Raw genomic sequence first — 25,163 nt, 5'->3', positions numbered from 1 at the left:
CATGCTGTCAGTGCTTTTTCCACACTTGCTCAAAACCATGGGGGATGACTGGCTAGCTAAAAATATGCATGCACAGCAGCTGCATTTCAGCCGTTACTCAGTGGAGTTAAGTGCATATCTTGTTTTTATCTCCATCCAAAACTGCTCCTTTTACTTCCTTCCTTGTAAAAACCAGTGACATTAAATACTAGTTTTTGCAAACTCCAGCTACATTCCTGGAGCAGTAGGTCTGAGGCTTTAACTGCACCGGCGACAAAGCATTCCCCATTTCCCCAGAGCCAACAATGCAGCCACATGAAGACATAAAAGCTATTACATGGGCATAAGAGGAATTCATTGCAGTTGTTGGGAGAACAATTAACTACCCTTTCTGGAGTGGTGTCCTTATTAATTTTCAACAATACTGCTGCACAATGGGGCTGTGGAGGGTAAATATGATTTCAGAGGGGTGAGTGCCCTGACCCCCTCAACCCACATACCTCCTTGGAGACCAACATGGTAATTGCAACAGGTACGGTTGCCAACACCCCAGGATTCTCCTGGAGTCGCCGTGAATTGGCATCAGTCTCCCAGTGACTACTGAAAGCAATCCTGGAAATTTTAATGGGATATTTTAAGAAAATGATGTTACATCATGTTGGGAAAAAAATATCTCCCAGAATAGCTTCACTCATAGTTAACAAGTCTAGTAACAGGGATAATTCTTTCCATCTTTCCAGATCTCTGATGCCTCTAAGCCCCTGGTTCCTTCACAACTGCTAGTAGTTGGTCAGCCCAAGACAGAACATAACCTGCGGACTCTGGAACTCCGGACTGGAGGAGGCTGAGAGAGGGACTGATACCCATTATCAGTAGCACTTCCAACCTGTGCTGGTGCATTGATAAGATGTTTGGGCCTTTTGTGAGCTGAGCAGCTGTTATGACATCACAACCCAATGTCATGGTGAGGCAGAGTCACTGGACCACAGACCCAGCTGTGGTTACGGTAAGGGACTTGCTGGCTGGGCAGTTGGGAAATCAAGATTCACCAAAGGAACACGGGGATGGGGTTGAGTCAAGACCCCTGCTGGGGATTATGACATTCAGGGGAAATGGATGTGTCATTGCCCCTCTCTGACACTCGGAATGCTCTGCCTGCACCTTACCATTGTAGGGAAGCAATGTAAGAACACCACAGCAAGCAGCAGATTCCAACTCAGCAGCACTGACCCAGAAGCTGGTCCCTGGGTTTCTGGGTCAACTGTGGCCAACAGCATCTCCTGGGGCCCGAGTAACATCCCCAGAAGCCAATGGACAGGTAGCTGTGTAAGGCTCTGGCAGAAGCTGTGGCCAGCCCTACCCATTTGTGGAAAGGTTAAGGGAACCCTTGACAGGAGAGTAGATCCCATAGGATTCCCTTGAGTCCTTCCTCAGTCCCCCCGACAACACACCCTCCTTCTCTGCTCTGTGCTGCTGTTCCTGTCCCACAAGGGGGTTTTGTCCCCTCATCCTCAAGCCTTTCATCTGGATTTCTAATGTATAAATTAAAGAACACCTCAAAGCATGCAAGCCCCAGACAGTGACCCCTGAACAACCACACCAGGGGAAAGTGGAGAGGCCTGTCCCTCCCTCCCTCCCCACCTCCAGCTATCCTGGGCCACTGGGACTCTGTGCAGGGCCTGCAAGAGCCAGGCCTGCTTGCCAGGAGCCTGCCTGCACCTTCTCCCTCCTTTTACCAGCAGCCAGGAAATCTGGGCTGTGCAGTGAAAGGACCCAGCTTCCAGCTCCATTCATTCTTCCCCTCTGCAAACCATCTGTAAAGTCAACAGCACTCAGACAGGAACCCAAAGGAGAGGCATGTGCTGAATGCTGAGCTGGTCTCTGGCAGCATCTGCTACGGACGTGCTTGCAGCCACTCAGAAGGTTGGGAGCCCAGAGCCCATATACGGGAGGGCTGAGAAGCAGACAGAGCTCTGGGTCAGACAGCTCCACTTAACCCCTCCCTGGTGAGAACACGGTTGACAGTGGCCCTGAGTTTTCTGGAGCTGCTGGGGGATGGGTCCCATGAAGGCTTCAGCAATGGTAGTAGGCGTCTGCATAGCATCTTCTGTTATGATACGCGGGGCTGGCCTTCCAGCCAGATGGTTGAAGGTGGCAGCACATGAGTGCAATGCTGCCCACTGGAATGGGAGGCCGGGTGGAGGTTTTCTTTTAAAGAGAGCTCTGATTGCAACAAGCATCATTGAGCCAGAAGTGCTGCCATCTTGCATTCACTTTGTCTGTTCTAGCTGGCGAGGATTTCAAAGCACTTTACAAGGGTGGGAAAAAATGAAAACCTCCCCACCCTCCACCTCTCCCCCTCTCCTGAGAGGCTGGGACGATCCTATCTTCAGACAGGTGAAGTCACCTGCCTGGGGACACAAGAAAGGCCAGATCAGGCCTTTCAACCCTTTGTCTTAAGCATGCGATTGTCTTCCCTCTACCATGCACCACTGCTCTAGACTGCTATCCAAGATCTTGGAATGCACATTACCCGGCAGAAGGGGCTGGTGCCATTGCATGGAAAGGCCACTCGTTCAGTCTTGAGGGGGAATCTCCCCCTGGCTATATTGTGGGAGAATCTGAGTTGGACTCAAACACAGGGGCTCCAAATTCAGCTAGTAGCTTAATGCTAGGGATGTTAAAGTGCGAGTAACCTGATCCCCAAGTAACTGCCAACATTTCTGTCAGTTACTTGGCTAATAGCCTCCGCCCCGACTCCACATTTAAAAAGCTGAGCTGGCACCCAGGCTGGTTCAGCTTCTGTCCCTGCCATGGGGATCAGGCTCTTTGCAGTGCAGAGTGGCAGGAGGAAGGGGAGGGGAGACAGGTGCTGAGACAGCCTGGGTGCCAGCTCAGCCTTTTAAAAGCAGAGCAGTAGCGGGGGAGCTGCCTGATCCCGGCACAAGCAGGGACAGAGGCTGAGCCAGCCACCCCCTATTTACCTGGGGGAAGGTGGGGCTGGGAATATCCAGCAGCACTAACCAATATACAAATGCTTCCTGGTTAGCTGTGTAACCAGACACTCTAATATATCCCCACTTAATGGCTACTCCTACTTACTGGCTGCCCAACCAGCCAGTGATGTTAACATGACTACAAACCCCAGCAGAGACAAATGGAGCAGGCTGTAACACAATCCAAGAAGGCGGCTGCATTGACCAAGGGCACTGCTGCACGTTCAGTGCTGCAGGTACATGAATGAGGCACATCTGGTGAAGACGCTCTGTGCCAACGGGAAAAAACTCTATTGTCATCATAACACCATCACGGCGAGCAGGAGAAACTGCATCAGTGGGAGAATCTCAGCCTAACAGAGGAATGTGCACACCGGCGCTTCCGTCGGTATAACATTGCTCAGGAGGTATGGCTTCCTCTCACCCAAGTGACACATTCCGCTGACATAAGCTGTAGTGTAGTGTAGGCTTAGACTGTAAACTCTTCAAGGCAAGGACAATCTTTTTATTCTGTCTGTACAGCCCCTAGCACAACGGTGTCCTGTTGAGTTATTACTTTGGAAAACATGGCCAGGGTGATCTCAAGCGGGTTGGGGACACAACCCCACGTTCTGTATGTCTAATTGCCCGAAGCTGGGACTGATCAACTGGGAATGGCTCACTCAGAATTGCCCTGTTCTGTTCATTCTCTGATGCATGTGGCACCACTGCTCACTGTCAGAGACAGGATACTGGGCTAGACCCAGCATAGCCATTTGTATGGTCAGCTGGGGAAGAATTTGCTCATCTTTTGTGCTGTAGAATTTGCTTTGAAGTCCTCAACCAGTGCAGCCTTTTGGACCCTTGGCTGATGTACCAAAGCCTTGTTATGACAGGCCAAAGGCTAATGAACCTGTGTGACACAACTAGCAGCAGAGGCTTGGCGTCCTTAACAATAATTATTTGGCAGGTTGTGACCTTTTTCAGACATAGTCCTGCACACCTCAAGGTCAGGTTATTGCTGCAATTTAAGGACACACAACAGGTCATTACATAATGGGTCAACTTCCCCAAAACCTGCCACACACTCCCTACCACCACCTCTCAGTTCCTTCAATTTCACCCACCTGGTCACTGTCGTAAAGTGCCTGGAGAGGACTTCGGCCTGACTTCCCATGCCAGCTGGTCCCCAGAATCCTATCCTCCGCAGCTGGAGAGAGAGAAAGGTGGGAGAGAAGAAAGCAGAACATTTACTTCCCTCGCTCCCGTCTGTTGGATACTCTTGAGATGATGTGATCAAGAGAAAAGAACCCTCAGGAAGAGAGTTTAGGTTGAATATGGGGTTGGTGTCACCTTCTATTTAGATCTATTCAGGGTTGTTTTTTTTTTTTTTTTGTTTGTTTTTTTTAAATACTGGACTATCAATGTGTCCCCTTCCTCCACTTACCAAGCTGTCTGTGTGACTCCTTGAGAAGGTGATCACCTCTAGGCTAGGATTTACTGGATTCAAGGGCCCCATAACACGCTCATAGTTGTCAAGGCACTTCTTGCTGCTGCCCACATGTGGGATGTCTAAATACAGATCCACATTGGTATATGGCCCTATATACTGTACAGAAGTTCTGGAGCCAACTTATGGTTAAATACATTATACAGAACATTAATAAGTTGGCCAGCCCTGCGGTGTCTTGGAAAAATGTACTGAGTGCCCCATTGTACTTAGCATCTTGCAGGCATTCATAAAATTCAGACAGAAGTGCAATTTTTAAGTTGTTGGTGTCCCATATAACATATAGGAAAATTGAAGCAATAGGTGTTCAGGATTTATGGAAGTCAAGCTATAAAATGACTTGCCCACAGGGAATCAGTGTGATAAGAATAGACCTAGAAGCCTGTGTTCAAGCTCTCTCTCTCATATGTATGCACACTCACTCAACCATTTATCTGAGGTTTAAAAGAGCCTGGTCAGGTTAATAAATGTATTTGCAATACAAAATTCCCTTATCTTTGTTCTTTATAACATTTGAATTACTGAAAGTTTTCAAATTTACTTTGCATGACTAATGCTGAGTTGTGTGCAAGGGGTTATTTTTTATTTGTTTTGTTTTGTTCTGTATTTCATTAAATTTGAACTGTAAGCTTAGTCAGTTTCATTTTGTCTCCTCTAGTCAGCTTCATTTTCTGGCTTTTGGATACCAGCGAACTGTTGCAATGTTTGGAACGCAAAATACTTCATGACTCAGGTTTAAAAATCAAACAAAATACTTGTAAATTCTACATAAATGGCACCTGCAAAATATTTCTGCCAATAAACAAAACTCAAGTGCTGGGTACAAACATTTCATGCATGTCCCTTTAAAATAATAAACCACAAACAATAGGCAATTGCAGTTGCAACTGCAGTTGAGAAACGCAAAATAACTAGACTCATGTGGACATGAGAAATGACACTGCTTACCAGGCTGGATCAGTGAGGGAATTACTCAACAAGCAGTAATAGAGAGCAATCCCAACTGTTTTATCTGACAAGGCAGTGTAACAGCATTTGTGCCAGGCAGTGATAAGAACAGATCTCAATACACACGTTTCAAGGTTCAGGTCATTTGCTTATTAACAAGAAAGTTGTCAAGATACTTAACCATTATAAATGTGTTGCAAGTCTTATGTGCTTTTTAAAAAAAAACATTCTTCCTGTGTTTGAAATGAATGTCAACCTCTTGTTCACTTTTATTTCTCTCTACTCTATAAAGGTACACTGATTTTGTACCGAAGGTTTCAGATTTCAGTATAGATCCTGCCTGCTGTGCTGTTCCAGTCTCCAAGGCAACTGGAGATACTGAGGGAAAGTTTTCGTTCACAAGACTAGTGAAACTTCTAGCTCTTTAGAGTTGTGAGAAACGTTCCAGATGCTGTGCTGTCTGAGTTGGCTGACAGCCTGAAACAACAGCTATCAAGGAAGAGTGATATACACTTCCTCTCCCTTTAAGGATGAAGACGGACATCACATATCCACCTGCCTCCAGGAGCTGGGCCTTGTTTGTGTCAGATGCTGTTAACTCTGGAGCTTAAGGACACCATGTTAAACCTATATGTGATCAACTAACTAAACTACTGGTGGGTATAGTAGAAACATCCCACTCAGGCATTTATTTACAACACAAGTGATGGATGCAGGGCAGCTGTGAGCTTTCCCCTTCAGCTCCTGACAGTTTAAAAAACAGCCCTGCTGTGAAGGATGGTACCCCACAGAACTGTCCTACTCCCCCTCCCCCATTTGGCTTCTCAGATGCCCCACTCCCTGCCTGGGGGACAGAGGTTAAACATAAGGGCTATGTCTACACTAGCCCAAATCTTCAAAATGGCCATGCAAATGGGTTAGGGGTGGGGTTTGCATGGCCATTTCGAAGATTACTAATGAGGCGCTGAAATGCATATTCAGCACCTCATTAGCATGCTGCCATCCACAGCTCTTCAAAATTGCTGTCTTTCGCTGCCGTGAGGCTTGTCCAAACAGGGGTCCTTTTTGAAAGGACCCCGCCAACTTTGACATCCCCTTATTCCTATCTGCTGAGATTTGGGCTAGTGTTCACATGGCCAAGGAGTGGGGAAAGCTTCCCGAGGGTGTTTACTCTCTGGTCACTAGGGAACATGGTAATTATTGCCCGTGCACCTCCTGTCTGATCCCTGCTCAGTGCAGTAGGGAGGCAGAGGTGTTACTAAACGAAGCGGTGAGCAGGGCAGCACAGGTCAGATGCCTGGAGAGAAAGGAGAAAGTCTATACACAACCCCGTCCCTGCTCTGGCCCAGGAAGGAAAGGGAGCAAGTGGATCAGGAGCAGTGGGGAAGTTCTGGGAGATCAACACCCTTAATTGCAAATCACACCCACCCCAGGACAGAGAAGGAAGGGGAAGAGGCAGGGAAAGCCAAAAGAAAGAGAGGGAGAGGGAGGGAGAGAAAAGCAAGGAAAGGAAGGGTTGGATGGTAGCAGGAGATGCACCTGGGGCAGAGGGTGTCCTGCATGAAGGTATTGTAATACCTAACTCTCCTAACACAGGAACAAATCCAGGTGAAAGGTGAGGTCAAGAGGAGCTGCTCTGGCTTGTACTAGGACTGAAAGTGGCCTTACAAAAGTTGTGTGACCAACAGATGGATGCAAACTGGAATCTCGATTCCAAAGCCCTTCAGGTGTTTTTGGAGGGATGGGAATATAAATGAGAGGTGACAGTTTAGATCCGAATTCCCCATCCCACCCCCCCCCACCCAAAAAAAAATCTCAAACCATCAGGAGTCCGTTCCCCAGCTCCAGACAAGACATGTGAAAATCTCCCAAGCACATATGATATGATGAAATTTCTGCTTCTTTTGGTCAAAATCTCCCAATATTTGGATGCCACTGGATAAACACCTCAGTGTCAATTCAGCCTGAATCCCACCCAGCCTGATGCCAATTCCTGATGCCAACCCAGCAGCAGAGGCTTCTCATGTGAAAACAGGTGACAGGGTCTTCTAGGCTGAAAGGCCATCACTGGGCAAACTGCTATATACTGAACCAGGGGTCAGCAACTCCCAAGAGGAGCGCAGAAGCCAATTTTCATTGGCAGACAAGGCGGGAGCTCACTCTGCCCCTTGTCCCCCATGCAACCCAGAGTTTGCTCAAAGCCAGGCCACCTGTGGATAAAGAAAAGACCAGCTAATGCTCCCAACCGCCACCTAAATGGTACAGCTCTGCATTCTAATGTATTTATGTATTAATGAAGCAGTTCTAAGTACGACTATTAGTGACTTTAAAAAGTATCACCGGCATTCAGACTGTACACAGAGGTCAAAAGGTCACATTTTAGCACTCTGCCTTGGAAAAGTTGCTGAACCCTGCACACAGCCCTAGCTTTGCGAGGTCTCACCACACAGCTATTGGAAATACTCTATCTTGGTCCTCTCCATCAGAGGACACCCTGAAAAGTTCAGCAGCTGATTAAAGTGTCTCCGCAGCAATTCGAAATCCAAAGAGAAGACCTCTCATAGAGGTTGAAGCATGAAAAGAATTCTACTACTATTAGGGTTTATAAATAGACCTGTTTTCAGAAAGGTGATTTGGGATCTAAGATACCCATAGGCCTTTTGAAAGCGAGCTTAAAAAAAAAAAAAAGAGAGAGAAGGACAAACCACACATTAAGATCTTAGCACCAACCACTGCTCAATCTGCACACAGGCCATGACATTTCCTGTGGCACCAGACAATCAAGGCATTACTCAAGCAGAAGTAACGGGCAGTGGTGCTAGCTTCCTCCATCCAGGGTAACCGCTACCTCGCAACTGGCTGTAACGACATCTGTGGTGAGCAGAGAAAAGGGACAGACCTGAGGCATGCCACACCATGGTGGGACACTTGCCCCAGGGGCTAAGTTATTTGCAAATGAAAGGCAAACGGGCGTGGTCCTTTTAAAAGCCCATTGTTTAAAAGTTGTTGTGACAAAGAAATGATGTTTTCAAAAAAGTAAAAACCCCTTGAAAACCTGAAACTGCAAGTCTGTTTCCCAATTGATTTTATTGCTCTGGTTCATTACTGTAGGGTTGCTCATGAGTACCAGGCTGCTCTAAGAGTTATTGTGGCAGTATTGCCAATACTCCCAATTTTGTCGTGAGTCTCATAGTAATTATTTTGTTTGAAGCCCCAGCTCCTGGAGTCAGGTGGATATGGGATAATGGCAGTCTTCACTCTTCAAGAGAAAGTAAGTCCCTAGCCCTGGTGGCTGTGGAAAAAGCCTCAAAAATATAACCCTGGCATACCTGACAGACCCAAAAAGCAGACTGCGAAGTAAAAACATCAGAGCTGTTATTTTTTACATAGTTGCATGATCTGAATGCTAACCTTGGGATTTTAGGTGCACCCGACTCATGATTTTTGAATGTTTGGGGATGGCAATAGTGGATGCCTGCTGCTTGTGGGGGATGCTTGCGAGCATTGAGATGGTCAGCACTGCCTTCAGTTAAAAAAAGCACAGAGGGTTCTGCTTTGGAAAAACAACACGCTCATAAAACAGTCCTGTTTCTAGCTGCAGGAAATAACTGTAGCACCAAAGACTGGCTGCTGCTGTGGTTGACCTAGAACACTCAAGGCTCTGTCTAGCTCATCAGCAGAAAGTGGGGCTTTAGCGTCTGTAAAAGGACCCCAGTGATTACTCTAGTAGAGGGGCCCTGTAGGTCAAATGCAGAGCCAGTTCTTGACACTCACCTGGCAAGAACCTTTGCCCCACACAGGGACAGCAAGACGGGTGTGTGGAGAGTGCATGGAGTCGCAGGCAGGGTAGATATGCCCTCCAGGAATTCAGCACTCTTGTAGCAGGGCGTTGCACTTACAAACCATGCACGCATGTACAAGTAAGTCTGATGGCAACAGCAGCAAAAGCCATTGAAGCAGAGCTGCAATTTAGAGCACAGACCTCCCGATCCTGCACTGAGTGCAGCAGCACCCCCTGGAAAGCCTCTGCAAGCTGCCTCCCGTTTGTCCCTATACCAGTGCAAGATCTGGCACAGTATACACCCCTGCCAGATACCGACACCTGTAACAATCTGGTCAGTTTGGTAACAGGGCACATAGTGCATGAACTTACAAATGGCTGTCGAAATGCTGATAGAGGGGCCTTAGAGCCACAGTGAGCTGGCAGTGGGCAGCAGCTCGACTGCAATATTTCATAGCTTTTGGCTGGTTTAGATTTCACAAGAAATTATGCCATCCCTTGGGCTAATCCCTCGCTGAACTTTCCCGCCTGAAGTCAGGACCAATTCAGGCTTGATAAACACACGCCTCACACAGAAAGCACCCTAACCCACAAAACTTCTGTTTGCTTTACACTCTAATTTCCTAGGAGAAAATTAGAAAATGGGCTTCCCAGCTGAATTCCAGCGGGCAGCAATGTTTAAGGCAGAGTTTTAAATCCCCCAGTGAAGACAAGACAACACAACATTGAAGGCAGAATTTTAAATCCGCCAGGGACAGGGCTAAGCACTGGCACAACCTCATGGGCCCAGCGAGATCTCACTCGCTGTCCCAGCAGGACCTCTGAAGTTATGTGTCGGCTAAACTGTACTGAGGTTGTTCGTTCTCCTGCAGGCGGAGGCGGAGCTGCAAAATCAGAGGCAGATGGCAATGTTAACAACTCGGTGGGGCAGATTAAGTGAGGGTCAATGGGACACAGGCCTTGTAGCCAAAAGGAACCTTGGTGCAGCAACACTGCAGAGCAATAGGCAGGCCCATTGACCCGGGTGGGGTGGGGAGAAAGACAGTTGCCCAGTGGCCTGGTGCTTCAAAGGAGCCTGAAGCTCCAGCTGCTGGCACTGCTATTTCGGCGGCAGCAGCAGTGGCTAGAGTTCTGGGCCCCTTTGGAGTGTGACAGCTGTGGGGCTCCATGCAGCTGTGTGGGAGGTAGTGCTGCAGTCCGGGGTAGCACTAAGGATTTACTGACCTAGGTCCTGACCCTTCCAGCCTTGGCCCCACCCCTACACCAGGGCATGAAGCCAGGTCCCCCGGTCCACCATGGGGCTGTTGGCCCCACTGGCAATAGGTGATGACACCATGCACTGAAACTACAGGACTGTCATTCTACTGACAACAGAAATCACTGAATCGAAGTTTGTGCTCCTTGGCTTCCACTGAGAGTCTGCATCCCGCCCACAGGTACCTGCACATATGTCTAACAAGATTCTACAGCAGCAACACCCCCTGCTTGCTGGGCCTGGGGTCTGCCTCCCACACTCCCACCTTGCTCCAGAGCTGCAGCACTGCTAGCCTATTCTTGCAAACAACTTCCACCAACAGCTCTGTTCATGCTCTTCAATCGCACCCTACAGCCATTCCAGTCCTGAGCTTCCCTCCAGACAATGCCCCCCCGACGCAAGCCAAAGCAGACACTCCAGTGGCTTCCTACTGAGCACCAGGTACACTGCACAGATGGAACTTGGAATTGGAAACCAAAGTATATGACGAGAGGGGAAGAAATTGTCTTTTTATTCAAACCTGTTTCTTCCATTAGGTTTGGGATGAATCATGAATTAGAGGAGGGGGCAGGTGGAAATAATATTTCTGACCATTTATTGTTACTTTGGCTTCACTTCAGGAGACTGAGTGAAAGAAAAAACCCTCCACAGTTCTGCTGGGTCTATTACAGTGGCTAAGTTTCTGGGCAGGAAGAACCTTTGCCAGAGAGGCCTTTGGGCTGTAGGGGCATGAGGACGGGGGGCAGCCAATGGGTAACAGACTAGTGGAGACAATGCCGGGAAAAATAAAACAGATTAATGGACCACTCTCTATTTTGGGAACACAGCCACATGTACTGTGGATGCTCCATCATGCAGGCCACTCCAAGATCATAATGTCTCATCTCCTGGTCTGATTTCACAGCCTGTTAGTGACTTTCCCAGATTCCATATCCAGCCTGCTACACACAAGAAAATCTCTGAAAGGTTTTGCACAGCTACAGTTGTTTCCATCTGCAAGGTTATGGTTTAGCCAGCTAGATCCAGTTCCTGTAGAAAAGAAATGTCACATTTCTGCACTTCCCCACCCTGTTTCTCAGACAGCTTAGAAACCAATAAGGAAGAGAGGGAAAAGTTGGGATCCAGTGCCAAATTTTTGTAACATGCAGGGGCAAAAGGGGAGGAGGTATTTGGACTCTTACAAAGTTGCTGGCCTTATCATCCCCACTGACAGAAGAGACACAGCTGGGGTGTGGTTGGGGTAAGGTGAGGGGGAGAAGAGAAAGCAGAGGACAAGAAACGAAAGCTAATCAGTACCCACCACATGATCAGAGGCCAGATATAAAGGCAGGTTGTTTTAGAGCTTTCTGTGCTACTGTTGCTTTCACTCTTCCCTGTAGAGCTTTAAAGACAATGAACTAAGCAACCCACGTTCCAAACCGTACTAATATTTCACTGAACACAGAAGCTGTTATCGTGTAGCAGGTTGGTAGCAACAATTGTTCTAGGTCTGGGGCTCTGCTGTTTCACTTCATTCTTGTTTGAAAAGGTGGAGGAGATCAACTTAAACTTGGAAATTTTGAGGCTGACTATCAACAGAACTGGCAGAAGTGTTACAGGTGGGTGGTGTCACAGGGAGCGCTTTGATAAATAAGCTGTTTAGAGAAGAGTTGTGCAGTTATTGTCTCCTATTTTCTGCACTCCAGAAGCAAGGGTGAGAAGGAAGTCCTGTTTCAGTTTTCCTGTACTGATCCAATTCCTCCGCACGCATGGCAAACAGGGGAGGTTCTTGGTTTACAAACAGCATGATAAGGCAAAACAGATATCGTGATATCCAGACTGCAGTGAACCCGTCAGAGACTGCTCTGAATTACACTGGTGTCAATTTGGAACAATTCCAATTACCATGCTTATTTCGGTAATGTGCAGTACTCATCAAGAGGAGGACCCCACTGTGCTTGGCATCATATGAACACAGTAGCAGAGAATCCCTGCCCCAAAGAGCTTGCAATCGCATAAGAGAATAGATGACACATGGTCACGGAGAGGGTTTTAAACACACAAATCCACAAGTTAGTCCAGGTTTATCTCAGCGTAACTCTGAGTGGAATCTTGCTAATATCCCTAAGAAAGTCCCATGAGATATCTGGAGTCCTTTATTAAAGCACTAAAACACCTAAGCCTGCCCACTGTCTGAATGCATACCGGAACAGCCTGACCACTGGTCTGATCCACCATGGCAATCCCTACTTTATTCCGAAATTGGAAAGCACTGCGTGTTTCTTAATAATGTGAGTTACAGAAAAGGCTGGCCTTTCGAAAGATGCTGAACAGTGCCCAGACTAACATAAAGGCTTGCTGATGTCTCTGTGAAATATTCCCAGTGCAAAAATGAGAGGGTCCTTGATGAAGCCAAATGAAGTTTCAAGAATAATAAAGAGGTGATATTGTTTTCCTGGCATATACTGAACCTGTGGAACTCGCTGGTGCAAGATGTAACTGAGTGAAATAATTCTATAAGTTTAAAAAAAGGATTCAGTATTTATGTGACAAAGAACAAGTTTCACCGTTAGACTTGCCAAGGAAGAAGACATTAAGAGGGCTACTAACCCCCATGTTTCAGGGAAGAAACTGATCCTTAGCTTGGTCAGGAAGAAACCTTCCACCACCACTGCTCCTTGCCCAGTCCCAGGCTGGGCACTGCACACCATCCTTTTGAAACAGCAGGGGACTTTTTTCCTGCTGATCATACTTGCTGACTCCAGAGCGGGCCTTACATAGGCTTTCAGCTATACATTTTTGCCTCCTCAAAAGCAGAGAGAGCAGTAACTGCAGACTGGGCCATCTGTTGAGCTCTGACACCACCTCCCTGTAATTCAGTAATACCAGCACCAGGACACCAGAGCCGTGTCTACACGTGCACGCTACTTCGAAGTAGCGGCGCCAACTTCGAAATAGCGCCCGTCACGGCTACACATGTTGGGCGCTATTTCGAAGTTAACTTCGACGTTAGGCGGCGAGATGTCGAAGTCGCTAACCCCATGAGGAGATGGGAATAGCGCCCTACTTCGACGTTGAACGTCGAAGTAGGGAACGTGTAGACGATCCGCATCCCGCAACATCGAAATAGCGGGGTCCTCCATGGCGGCCATCAGCTGAGGGGTTGAGAGACGCTCTCTCTCCAGCCCCTGCGGGGCTCTATGGTCACCGTGTGCAGCAGCCCTTAGCCCAGGGCTTCTGGCTGCTGCTGCTGCTGCAGCTGGGGATCCATGCTGCATGCACAGGGTCTGCAACTAGTTGTCGGCTCTGTGTATCTTGTGCTGTTTAGTGCAAGTGTGTCTGGGAGGGGCCCTTTAAGGGAGCGGCTTGCTGTTGAGTACACCCTGTGACCCTGTCTGCAGCTGTTCCTGGCACCCTTATTTCGATGTGTGCTACTTTGGCATGTAGACGTTCCCTCGCAGCGCCTATTTCGATGTGGTGCCGCCCAACGTTGAAGTTGAACGTCGACGTTGCCAGCCCTGGAGGACGTGTGGATGCTATTCATCGAATCGTGCACGTGTAGACGTAGCCCAGACTAGACAGATCACTAGCGAATTGTCCTGGCCTGGCAATTCTTAGACAATTCTTGTTCTGAGGAATATGTAGGGGGCACTGAGTGTTTATTAGCAATCAACAGGAAAAACTCCCTGGATTAACTGTCCACGTCTAAGTGCTCTTCTCACGGTCAAGAGTGCCTGCCACTGCAGCCATACACCACAGGCATCCTGGAACTATCCCCTTGGTATGGCCTCAGTGACATGTTCCATCAGGACCTCCGCATTCTGGCTGTTTGCAAAAGAGAGTGAACGTGTGTGAGGGCCTGGGCTACACCCGAAGCATGAATCGCAGTCTGGAGCCAAGCAGCGGGAATTTAAACAGCAAGTGCAAAGCTGCAGTGAATGCACAACCTGAGTTCTAGACAGCTGTCCCCCATGCAGGAGCAGGAATCCCCTAGTTTTCAGGGCAAACTAGGGGCACCCACAGGAAATTGTGGACCACATTGAAAAGAAAAACACTGATGTCAACAGGCAGCCGACACACAGCAAACAGGGGAAAGTTGCTCCATGCATTGATTGAGAGCCTGCTGCCAGGGTCTGTTATTCAGCTGAGGAGGAGCCAGGAGCTTTGAGCGCTGAAACAAAGGCATGGCAAACAGCCCTCCAATGGCGCCATCTCCCCCTGCTTTCAGCATCTATTTTATAGAGCAAATTCACGTGCTCCAGAGAAGCGATCCAAGGAGAGGGAGAGGTTGACAACTTTCCAGAAACCCAGGCCAACGCCACTGAGCCACAGAAGATGACATCATGGCTGCTGGCAGCAACAGGCTTTCCCCGCATGGCTGTGGTGCTGAAGACACCAGATGCTAGCAGCATCAGGAAGATAGAGTCTCTGGGCCCATGGGACTCACAATGATGATATGCCATGGTGGCACCCAGCAGGCTGGCTAGCTAGTACTTGAGAGCAAGGGCCGGGTAATGGATAAGAATTATTGTAATGAATTGGCTGGTGACCCACTGCCCTGTACAGGACAGAATGGGAACTGCTCAGTTCTGCAACATGAGCCCTACACTGCTAACAGCTAAGAGAGATTCTCCTCAGGACGCATTTTGTAATGGGGAGATCTGAGTTGTGTCACCAAGGGAGCTGTGAACTGTGGAGTGGCTCAGGTATACAGCTGCACAGGTTTGAGATGAACACAGAGGTTTGCAGCTGAAGATTTCTGAGGTGACCATAGATGAATGCATGTTCGCTACCATGTGTGTGAATTTATATCCAGGCTCCTTATTCCATTAGCACAGTCACTAGGCAAGGAAATCTAGCTGAGGCTTTTGCACAACAGCTACCTTAGCAGTCAGTTACTAGGACTATGCCTTGAGCCAATCCTACACATCCACAGCTCCAACGGCTACATAAGCATCAAGGATGACTCCTTTCTTTACTGAAAGGGCTAAGCAGAAGCCACTTTAGGGAAGCAAGTTTTAACCTTATGGTATAAAAGAAAAGAAGAAACCCCAGTATGCAAGTCAGGAGGGCGGAAGTAGTAGGGAATACAGAGAATGCAGTGAGGTGCATGGGGGTCTAAGTGCAGAGAGGCATACCCTCATCCCTCGAGAAGATGAAATAATAATGACCTATACTTTTAATCCTAACACATCCATGCTCTTTACCCAACACTAAAATGCATCTACTTCTAGGGTAGAACATGGCAGCTGTGTAACACACCACAGCAATGCATTACCACAGGTTACGAGTTGGAAAATGGCAATGTTCATTCCTGAGTATTCACTGGTTTAACTTGACCCCACATGCAACATCCTTGGTTTAATTTTCAGGAGTGCCGAGAACCCTGTGCTGCCATTGGAGTTGGGGAGGCATGGGCATGTCTATAGATCAGACCCCAGGTAGATGCCCAAAACCTGAAGGACCTAGCATCAGGCCTCTTTTGAGATGTTTGGCCACTGAACCAGTTACAAGGCAGCAGACAAACGGAGAAAGTACCAGCGCATCTCATGCACCTCTGTAGCTCTAGCTACTATCTATGTCAGAAATGAAGCCAAGGGTTCAGTGAGATACAGAATACAGATCGGACATTTGCCTGGGTAATGACACTATGTGGTTATACTAGGGAAGATAAAAATACATGGGGTGTAAAATCTTCGTGTTCCAGGCAAGAGACATTGATTGGTGAGAGGCAGACAGAAATCAACAAGAAAGAGACAATATTGGCCACCAGAGGGTTTCTTGCCCCACCCTCTGAAGTACTGGGCACTGAACTCTATAGACAGGACAGTGGGCTAGACAAAGTGCTTGCAGTGGCTCCAACCACTGCCGTGGGCCCAGGGCGTAAGGTGGGAGGGGAGCCCAGGTCCCTACTCCCAGAAGGGGTGGGGCTTATGGCACTCAGCCGGGGCCCTTTACACATTCCCCCAGAGCTGTGCTTGGAGCGGCGGCACAGTGCTCCACAGCATTTCAAAGGACTCCCAGAGCTCCAGCCACCACCGCTGCTACTTCAGCAGGATCTCCAGGCCCCTTTGAAATGCTGCACCTGGGGGCAACTGGCCCTTTGCCCCCACCTGTTGGTGGGCCTGAGCCCTTGTCCGAGGTAGTAAGGCCATTCCTATGTGACACCCAAATTACACATACACATGTACCACCAGCTGCATTCTCAGTTGCTTCTATGACTCTGTTGTCCATAGTAAAGTTTGAGTACAGCATGTTCTAACTAGGCTCCAGCACAGTCCACGGGGGTCATCCTACTTATTAAAGAACAAGAAATCAAGCTGCCTGGTGACTGGAACTTCTATACCTATCCTCACAGCCGACTGGTCTCTGGTCCATCGGCCTTTTCTACAGCATTGTTAGTATCTCTACCAGCCGCAAAGATGCACTTCCAATACTATCCTCTTCCATCTACCAAAGTTCCAGGCTAGCTAGCTGCACACAAAGGCCAAGGAATTGATCCACTACTGCTCACACCCATCCCAACTTCATTTACTTCCCCTCCGATCAGCTATAGAGATTGACTAATGCCTTTGCACTCCTGCTGCTAACCACTAGGGAGAGAAGTCCTGCAGAAACTGCCTGCCAGGCCACTCCGGAGAAGGTAAGAAAAGACAGATAAAAGACACAGAAGACTTTCCACACCACACCCAGGACCAAGCAACACCACACTAAACAGAGAGCTGTCAGAGTTTTGAAAGTGCAGTGGCCATTTCTGCAAACCTGGGTTGGAATTATGCCTATAGAAATTGGCAAGTGAGGCTGGTTATAGGCTGCACACAATCAACACCAGAGTTCATTCAAACTCAGATGCTCTTATCTCAGCAGCCAATGTTCAGACAAAAGCTCTCTTTTGGGCTTCCGGGGAAAGGAGAAATGTGCTTCTGGTTAACGGAAGGGTAGTGTGACTCAGACGCTAGCAAACCGGCCTGGGACCCAAGAAACTTGAGTTCTATTCACAGCTCTGACCCTGGGGCAAGTCACTTTCCCTCTCGGTGCTCCAATTTCCCCATCTGTAAAATAGGGATATTGTTACTTACCTCCTTTGAAGAGTATTCGTGGAAAGCACTATATCAGAGCCAAGGGGCATTAATTACTATTCTGCACAGTACAAAGACTCTGGAGAGGTAAGTTCTGTCCCTAGCCCCACCACCGACATGCTGTGAAACTCTGGTAAAGTCCCTAAAGGCTTGGTTCTTAAAGGTGCTGAGTTCCCACAGTCCCAGTAGAACTTGCAAGTTGAATATTAGGCTCTTAAAAATGTCTGTTTGCCTCCGTTTCCCCAATAGTAAAAAGGGAACGAAGACTATCTCCCTCACATCTATGGGTGTGCAGTCTGGTTCCTGACTGAACAATACTATGTATTCTGCCACAGAAATCGCTGCCTTCAGTCCTTAGAAAATGGGCATTTGAGGCCTACCAGCCAAGGGGATGAAAAGAAAGAGGAACAGAGACATATGCATGGAATCTCTAAAGGGTTAATCCTGGTAGAAGCACTGACCACCATATTGTTGCTTAATACACTCCCCCGCCCCCCGTATCCCTCATTTCCTGTTGTGTCTATGCAAGGCCTAAAAAGAGAAGAAATGATAGCTGTCCCTGGAAGCCAGAAATTATGGTCTTGAGCATTAATTATGGCCTATCACTCCTGGCAGTAGAGAGTCTGAAAGGTGATCTCTTTGTATTGTAGGAAGACACCATTTTTATGGCAAGCCTCAAGTCGTTATTACTGAGGACAGCTTCTCTCTTTTCTCAGTCAATGTTAGGAACAAAATCCAAAATGAGACAAGGGACAAACCACTGCAGCGGCACAGCAGGCCAGCTTTCACCTTGGAGACCTGCATTCCAATGCAAGTGTAGGTGCCAGCTAAAATGAATTTACTATTCTCTGCCTGGCCTTACAGGTTTGACCGCCCTGGTCCAGTACCCTTGGGACATAAGTGGTCCTGGAACTGTGATTTTGCCAGACCAGGGGAGGTCAATGTTCCCTTGCTGGTTTCCTGCCCCCGCTCCCAGACACTGCCTGCGGCTTCTTGGTCCCTCGGCTGCAGGCTGCCAGCTTCCCAGCCCCAGCTGGGACAGGCCAAGGGCGTCCCGCTCCAGGCCAGCCGGTTCCCCGACCCTGGCTGCTGGGTTCCTGGCCCTGGGTCGCTGGCTTCCTTTAGGTGAAAGACAAGAATGTCCCAGATTTCAGAGGTTCAAACTGTACTGTACAAATAAAACCTACTACTTAGAGCAGTGGTGGGCAACCTACGAAAGGCCACATGTGGCCCACATGTGGTCCACAAGCCATTCTGTTTACTTTTGCCTAAGATAGCGCTGGTTTCCATTCTTGTATTTTTTGTACCAGTATTAATAATGTGACACACACTTAAAGCAAGGACATGAGAAGTGAGGTACATGCTAATTGCATTGACTGCGAGAGCCATGTGCATCCAATCAAGGAGCTGCTGTGATTCAATTGGCACTTCCTGAAAATTCTAGGTATGCAAGCACAGTTAGAACAGCAGGGGACAAGAAAAGTACCCTATCCTGTAAGACCATCTTAGTCATGACAATCTTGCAGTCCACTAAGGTGAAGGAGGGCCACTCATGTGGCCCACTCCCTAGCTTAGGTTGCCCATAACTGACATCGAGTGATCAATGTTGGTGCAAGACTGGAGGGGTTTGATGCATATCAGCTGTTTCCAAAGCAGCCTTCAATTTTTTAAAATACATGAAAAATGCTCAGCATTTTCTACTCATGCATCTCAAAGTGCGTTACAAAGGCAAGTGACAAGTATCAGCGGGGTAGCTGTCTTAGTCTGTATCCGCAAAAACAACGAAAAGTCCTGTGGCACCTTATAAACTAACAGATTTTTTGGGGCATAAAGTTTCTTTTTCCCCGACCGATATTATTAAAGCGACCTGTAAGTAAAGCAAGTGCATGTGAAGTGAAGTGCGTGCTGATTGTGCTCATCATTGACGGAGCACTGGGCATTCCCTCTGCACTCAATCAAAGCGCTGCTACAGGTCAATCATCACACCCTGCAAACTCTAGGTACCTGAGCACAATCAATCAACAAGACTACCCTATCCCAGGAAACTGTTTTGGTTACAACAATTCTACAACAGGCTAGATGAAGGCAGACCACTCACTAGCCTCGGTTGTCCATCACTGCAGTAGAATAAAAAATCTGGACATTTTGTCTGTGTCTACACTTGCATTCCTCTTTTGAAAGAGGAATGCAAATGAGGTGCCGATTTATATATCTGGCACCTCATTTGCATATTTTTCTTTCGAAAGAGCTTCTTTCAAAAGAAGAAAAAGCAATGTCGATGTGGCTCTTTCGAAAGTAAACCCCAGGTTTGAAAAAACCCTTCTTCCTAATTTTTTAGATATGTAAGTCTGCACTTCATTTGCATGCCTCTTTCAAAAGAGGAATGCAAGTGTAGACACAGTCTCTGTTGTTTAAGCTTAGTTCTCCTAGATTTCTGAATGGTGGCTGGAGCATGTGTTCCAGTTGAGATCTGGAAGCTGTAATGCCATGTGTGGAAAGAGGAGCTGCAGCATTCTACCAGGGTGGTGGTCTATTAATGTCTAATAGACATTGTATATAATCCATGTTCTGACAATAGCGGTGTAGTAAAGACACTGGGACGAGGGTGGGGTGCAATATAAAAACTTTATTTAGAGCAAGAGTGTGCAAAGCTGGGGGCAGGCCCCCTGGCGGGGGGGAAGAGGCATGAAATGTCCTAAGGAGAGTGCAGCACAGTTGGCTGCTGGGTCTCAGGCTCATCCATCTGATTAAAAACGTGGAAGCATGTTACTGTTTTATATACGTGTATTCACACCGATATCCTGATTCATAACGTTTTTACATTCTACAGACTTATTTTCTTACATGTGCCGAAAGGGTTTTTTTTTCCCCCCCATATGAACACAACTGAAATGTCCACTAGTTTGGGTTATATTGAACAGGGTAGGGGTGGGGAGGGAGCGACTGCTAACTGCAGGGACGAAAAGTGGAGCCTGACCTAAAAGGTTTCTTCACCCCCGCAAGAACCAGGACTAAAATTTAGGAGGGCCTTTGCCTCAGGCCTGCACTCTGCTCAGATGATCTAGATCTGTTTGTTTGTTCAGGGGTAGTCTTAAGCGGTAGACAAACTGAGGCAGTGGAAAAGAACTGGCACTCACTGAAGCTCCACCCACAATCCAAGCTCCTCCCATTCAATGCACCAAAGCGACACTCTAAGCAGAGCACATTGTGCTGATCCTCACAATATAAATGACTCTTTCCTTTCCTGTGTGCTTTGATTTGCAGTGAAAAAGGTAACAGTTCTGGAATTTACACTGCCCTCACTAGTCCTCAGAGTTTAGGCCTCACTGGGATAAAAAGCAATTTGAGCATCTCTAGAGCTATTGTCTTAGTCCATCTGCAAACTTGGGCACACTTTACTACATAGTTTCGTATCAGGCACTTTCTTTGGATGATTTTCTCCCCAACCACAAGGACTAGAGATCTGGGCCCAGATTCTCAGAAGTGCTGAACACTCTCATTCACAGCTGTAATCAATGGGAGACGCAGATGCAAAGCACCTCTGGGGGGGAAAAATCACTTGCATTTTTATTTTTAAATGTAAATGTAGGTTTTGGAACAACATAACCACCTCTTGGAAACTGATGAGCTGGCCCACTTTGCTTCCTGCTATTAAATAGCTACAGGTTGATAATTTAGTGATTCTAAAGAGTGAGTAGCATAAAAGGCATTTGGCTTATTAAATTTTTCTAAAAACCCAATGCACCATGTGCTTGGGTTGCTAAATTTATACATTCCTTGCAGCTCTGTAAACACAAAAGATTTCCCCTGGTGCAAGAAACCCAAGAAGCGAAACTGACTGGAGATAGAAAGTGAATGTTACTGGATCTCCTTAAGCTCTTCTTCCAACACTGGGCCCTGGCTCAGAACCTCTTCCCGGAAAATACATCTTCCCCCACCACCAACCCCCATATTAAACTGCAGGATGCCACTGACATGCAAGTGTTTGTGTGCAACAATCTTCTGCAACCCTGATTTGCGTTCTTCCAAACTCTATGTACTCTGTTCTCTAAACAATGGGTTGCAACAAGATGCATAGAAGCGCCTCACAGCTGAGGCTCATCACACAGACCTCCCAGTGCTGCTGATAGTTTGCAAATGTTATTATTTCTGAACAGTAACAGTTTAAGCCCTTCCCCTAGGCATGTTCAATGTCACAAAGTGCCCTCATGCCCTATTCTAACAGAAGCACTTGAGATATGAGTTATATGTTATTTTGTGACCAATGATATTTGTATTTGCACATGCAAAGATAAGAGTCATCAACACTCAGGCTGCAGGACATAACCTGAAAGCCAGAGGGAACCTCCAGAGAGAGCACTGCCCAGCTGGCTAGCTGTGTTACTTTTCAAAGGGGGACTGGGCCTTGCTGTATATGGAATATGCAATGGTATAGTAGTCCAGTCTGCCACAGAAATTCTTCTCTATGTACAGATCCCTTTTTAGGTGAAGGTCAACCCATATGAGGACTCACTGAACATCTACTGCTCACCTGCAGGTGTGTGCAAGCCAGGAATGAGCAGGAAGAACCTGACTACGCCAGTCCCATGACTGTGAATGGACCTCATATAGATAAATCCCCGCTCACCAGCTGGGGAAAGGACTCAGTGTAATATCAGCCTGATTTTCCCCTCTCTAGAGCTGACCAAGAACCCTCACGATAGAGCAACTCAAAAAGCAAAAGCTACATCCAGATGTTCCTCAACATAGGCGTAAAAGGGATTTGGACCCAAACTTTCCAGCTGGTCCTCGTCCTAAGCCAAAATGCCAGAGCCAAACACTTCCAAACTTTTGGGGACTTGGGGTCAAAGTACAAAGTTGGTGGCTCTGATACAGTTCTACTATTTACAGCATGGAAGTTAGTTGGTTGCTCCAAAGTCGCATCCTTCTCAGAGTGGTCTGTCTGGAAATGGCAGTGTTTTAACTGCTAGTGGAACTCCTCAACCTCTTCTCCAAGCAACACCTCCCACCTACCCCTCCCCCACCCCCACCCCCGGGCAGCGTATTCCCAAACTGCGGCTGGATCAATCTGTCCTACATGGGATCAGTGCTTTGGAACATCAAAGACATCATGGAGGCCAAGGCAAGAGTGGGGGTCTCATGAGCTGTTATGCCTGCCCCACATGAGACCTGATTAGGTAACTGTGATGGGGTTCTGGGGTCCCCCAAGCTCTGCACCCTGTCCGCAGGCAGGAGAGTCTCTCACTCGGCAGGAAAACAGCGGGTTTATTAGCCGACAGGACACAGCATCGTACAGAGGAGTCAGTACAGCAGGCAGAGACAGCCAGTCCAATCCATGTTGAGGAGAGGAGGCCCCGAGGGGCCCCCAGAGCTGGGGCCTTGCCCCCTCCTTTGTCTCTCTCCCCCTCAGCCCCGACTCCCTGCTTCCAACTCCCAGTTCTAGTTCAAACCCCTCAGGCTCCACCTCCTCCTTTTGTCTCCAGTACAAAGGTGTTACCTGGTCGTCAGGGTTATCCTCAGCAGGAGCCCCACACCCTCTGTGAGCCACACACACACACACAGGTATCCCCCACTCAGTCACATCTCTCCCCCCTTCCAGACCAAACTGAGTGGGGTTACTCAGCCAGTGACCTGGGGAAGTTCAGGGCCCTCCCCTCGTGATCAGGCATCGGCTGTACCCTCAGTGCTCCCCTTGATGTGCACCACCTCCATGTCATAATCCTGCTGGGGGAGGCTCCAAGTCAGGAGCTTGGTATTGGCCCTTTTCATGTGATGCAGCCGGCCAAGTCCCTTTAGTTCCCTCAGGTTGGTCAGTCTCCCTGCCTCTGTCTCCGGTCCATCAGCCACGTTCTCAAGTCAGGCAGGCAGAGCCCATACAGATGCTGCAGCACCAACAGATCAAACAGCTCCTCTCTGATCTGGGCCCTGCCCCGTCGGCCCACCAGTCCACACAGCTGCTCCGGCACATGTTTGGAATTCAGTTACAGTCCAGTAAAGGAAGGTACAAATGCTTCCATCCTTGGCATTTAGCCAGACCACCAAAATGGTTGTGTGCCTCAGTTTCCCCTTCCATGCCACACAATAGGTTTGGAATGTTCCTTCTCATGTCAGAGGTTGCAAGACTAGTTACAGGGAACAATGGTGACATTTCAGAGTTAAAGACTCCTTCAACACACAATTCATGCTTCTACATCAATGTCATCATGTTACATGGCTCTTTCGAAACATTCAGTACATGGTACAATTCTACAGCTTTGGGTAGCAGCATCCAGTGGTTACAGCAGTCAGTGTGAGTAACAGAACAAACCCATTGCAATTATACATTCACATTGCTCTTTGGTAGACCACAACCTTTGTGTAATCTCCTTGAGAATCTGGTGTTTTGAGGCTAAATGGCTGAGGCCTTTCTTTGCACCATATAATCTCTCTTGCCCACTGCGGTGGAAATCTGATCTCTCTGGCAGTGCCTTCCCTTCTAAGGAGAGCTGGGCCATTGATGATCTTAGGGAGACAGCCCCCTCCCAGCCAGTCTGGAAATTTGCAAACCAAATTGGTTTCTAAAAGTTGTTTTGTGAGTCCCAGGCGCAGAATCCACATGAAGGAATCCCTGTTTATCCCTTACTGGCCCACCAGGCCCCAAGCTCCTTTGTCCTTCCACCTCCAACTTCTGCCTCCCCATGGAATCAGAATTGGAGTGCAGTGTGAGAATATAAGTGTTTCTACCATCTGGAGATGGGGAATTGCTGAACCTCTCCTGCATCCTACAGAGATTGACTGTGCAGCAGTTTTACTTGGTTCTCACAGGGCTGCTCACACTACCTGATAGTTTTCACTTTACTTGAACCAACTTCCAATTCCTGAGAAACTTTTACCCTGCCTGCTTTGGACCCCTGCAGAGCACAGCCAGTGGTTTCAGACTCAGGCAGGTCCTGGCCACCAGGAGCTGAAACAAACTTCTCCCCAGGCAAAGGGCTGCCCTGGCTCTTACAGACAAGCACCTTTCCTGTTCACTTTCCTTCACCTCACTCCCATTTTCTGCAGTCCCCACAGACGGGTCAGGAAAAGTTTCAGGGAAATTCTCTTCCTCAAGAGCTCCCCCAAACAATAACTCACCCCATCTGCCTCCACAGGGGCACTGCTCCCTTGAGCCACAACCAGCTCCTGGGGTTCACCTACACCCAGGATCACTTCTGGCCAATCAGGCAGATTCCCACATAATCCCCCTCCAGGCAGATAGCTAGTACCACCGGACAGAAAGTTAGGATCCCTTTCCTCCCTTCTCCTACCAGCTCCTTTATCTTCATCAGTCAGCGTAACTCCATTGCCAGTCTGTTCTTCTTGGCTACGTCTACACGTGCACCCTACATCGAAGTAGCTTATTTCGATGTTGCGACATTGAAATAGGCTATTTCGATGAATAACGTCTACACGTCCTCCAGGGCCGGCAACGTCGATGTTCAACTTCGACGCTGCGCAGCCCGACATCGAAATAGGCGCAGCGAGGGAACGTCTACACGTCAAAGTAGCACACATCGAAATAGGGATGCCAGGCACAGCTGCAGACAGGGTCAACGGGCGGACTAGCGCTTCCGGGGCAACAGCTAGCCGCTCCCTTAAAGGGCCCCTCCCACATACACTCAGCCTGCACAGCACGCGG

At 48.1% G+C, this 25,163-nt stretch overlaps 1 protein-coding gene across 2 annotated transcripts in view; it reads right to left on the bottom strand.

Annotated features, from left to right (window-relative positions):
• CHST13 (carbohydrate sulfotransferase 13) overlaps nt 1–25,163 on the bottom strand; it is an 84,416-nt gene that overhangs the window by 6,000 nt on the left and 53,253 nt on the right. The window contains exons 2-3 of one of the 2 annotated variants that reach the window (XM_075005230.1): nt 4,082–4,164; nt 480–591 (exon numbers count right to left, since the gene is read on the bottom strand). In XM_075005230.1, coding sequence (XP_074861331.1) covers nt 480–591; nt 4,082–4,131 — 162 coding nt within the window. In that variant the 5' untranslated portion in view covers nt 4,132–4,164. The remainder of the gene's footprint in view (nt 1–479; nt 592–4,081; nt 4,165–25,163) is intronic. The other variant, XM_075005228.1, reaches the window with a different exon arrangement.

This window comes from Carettochelys insculpta, chromosome 11, assembly GCF_033958435.1.
Source record: "Carettochelys insculpta isolate YL-2023 chromosome 11, ASM3395843v1, whole genome shotgun sequence".
In the NCBI taxonomy this organism is placed as follows: domain Eukaryota; kingdom Metazoa; phylum Chordata; order Testudines; family Carettochelyidae; genus Carettochelys; species Carettochelys insculpta.
Note: the sequence above shows the minus strand (reverse complement) of the source record. Positions and strands in the feature narration are given on the sequence as shown.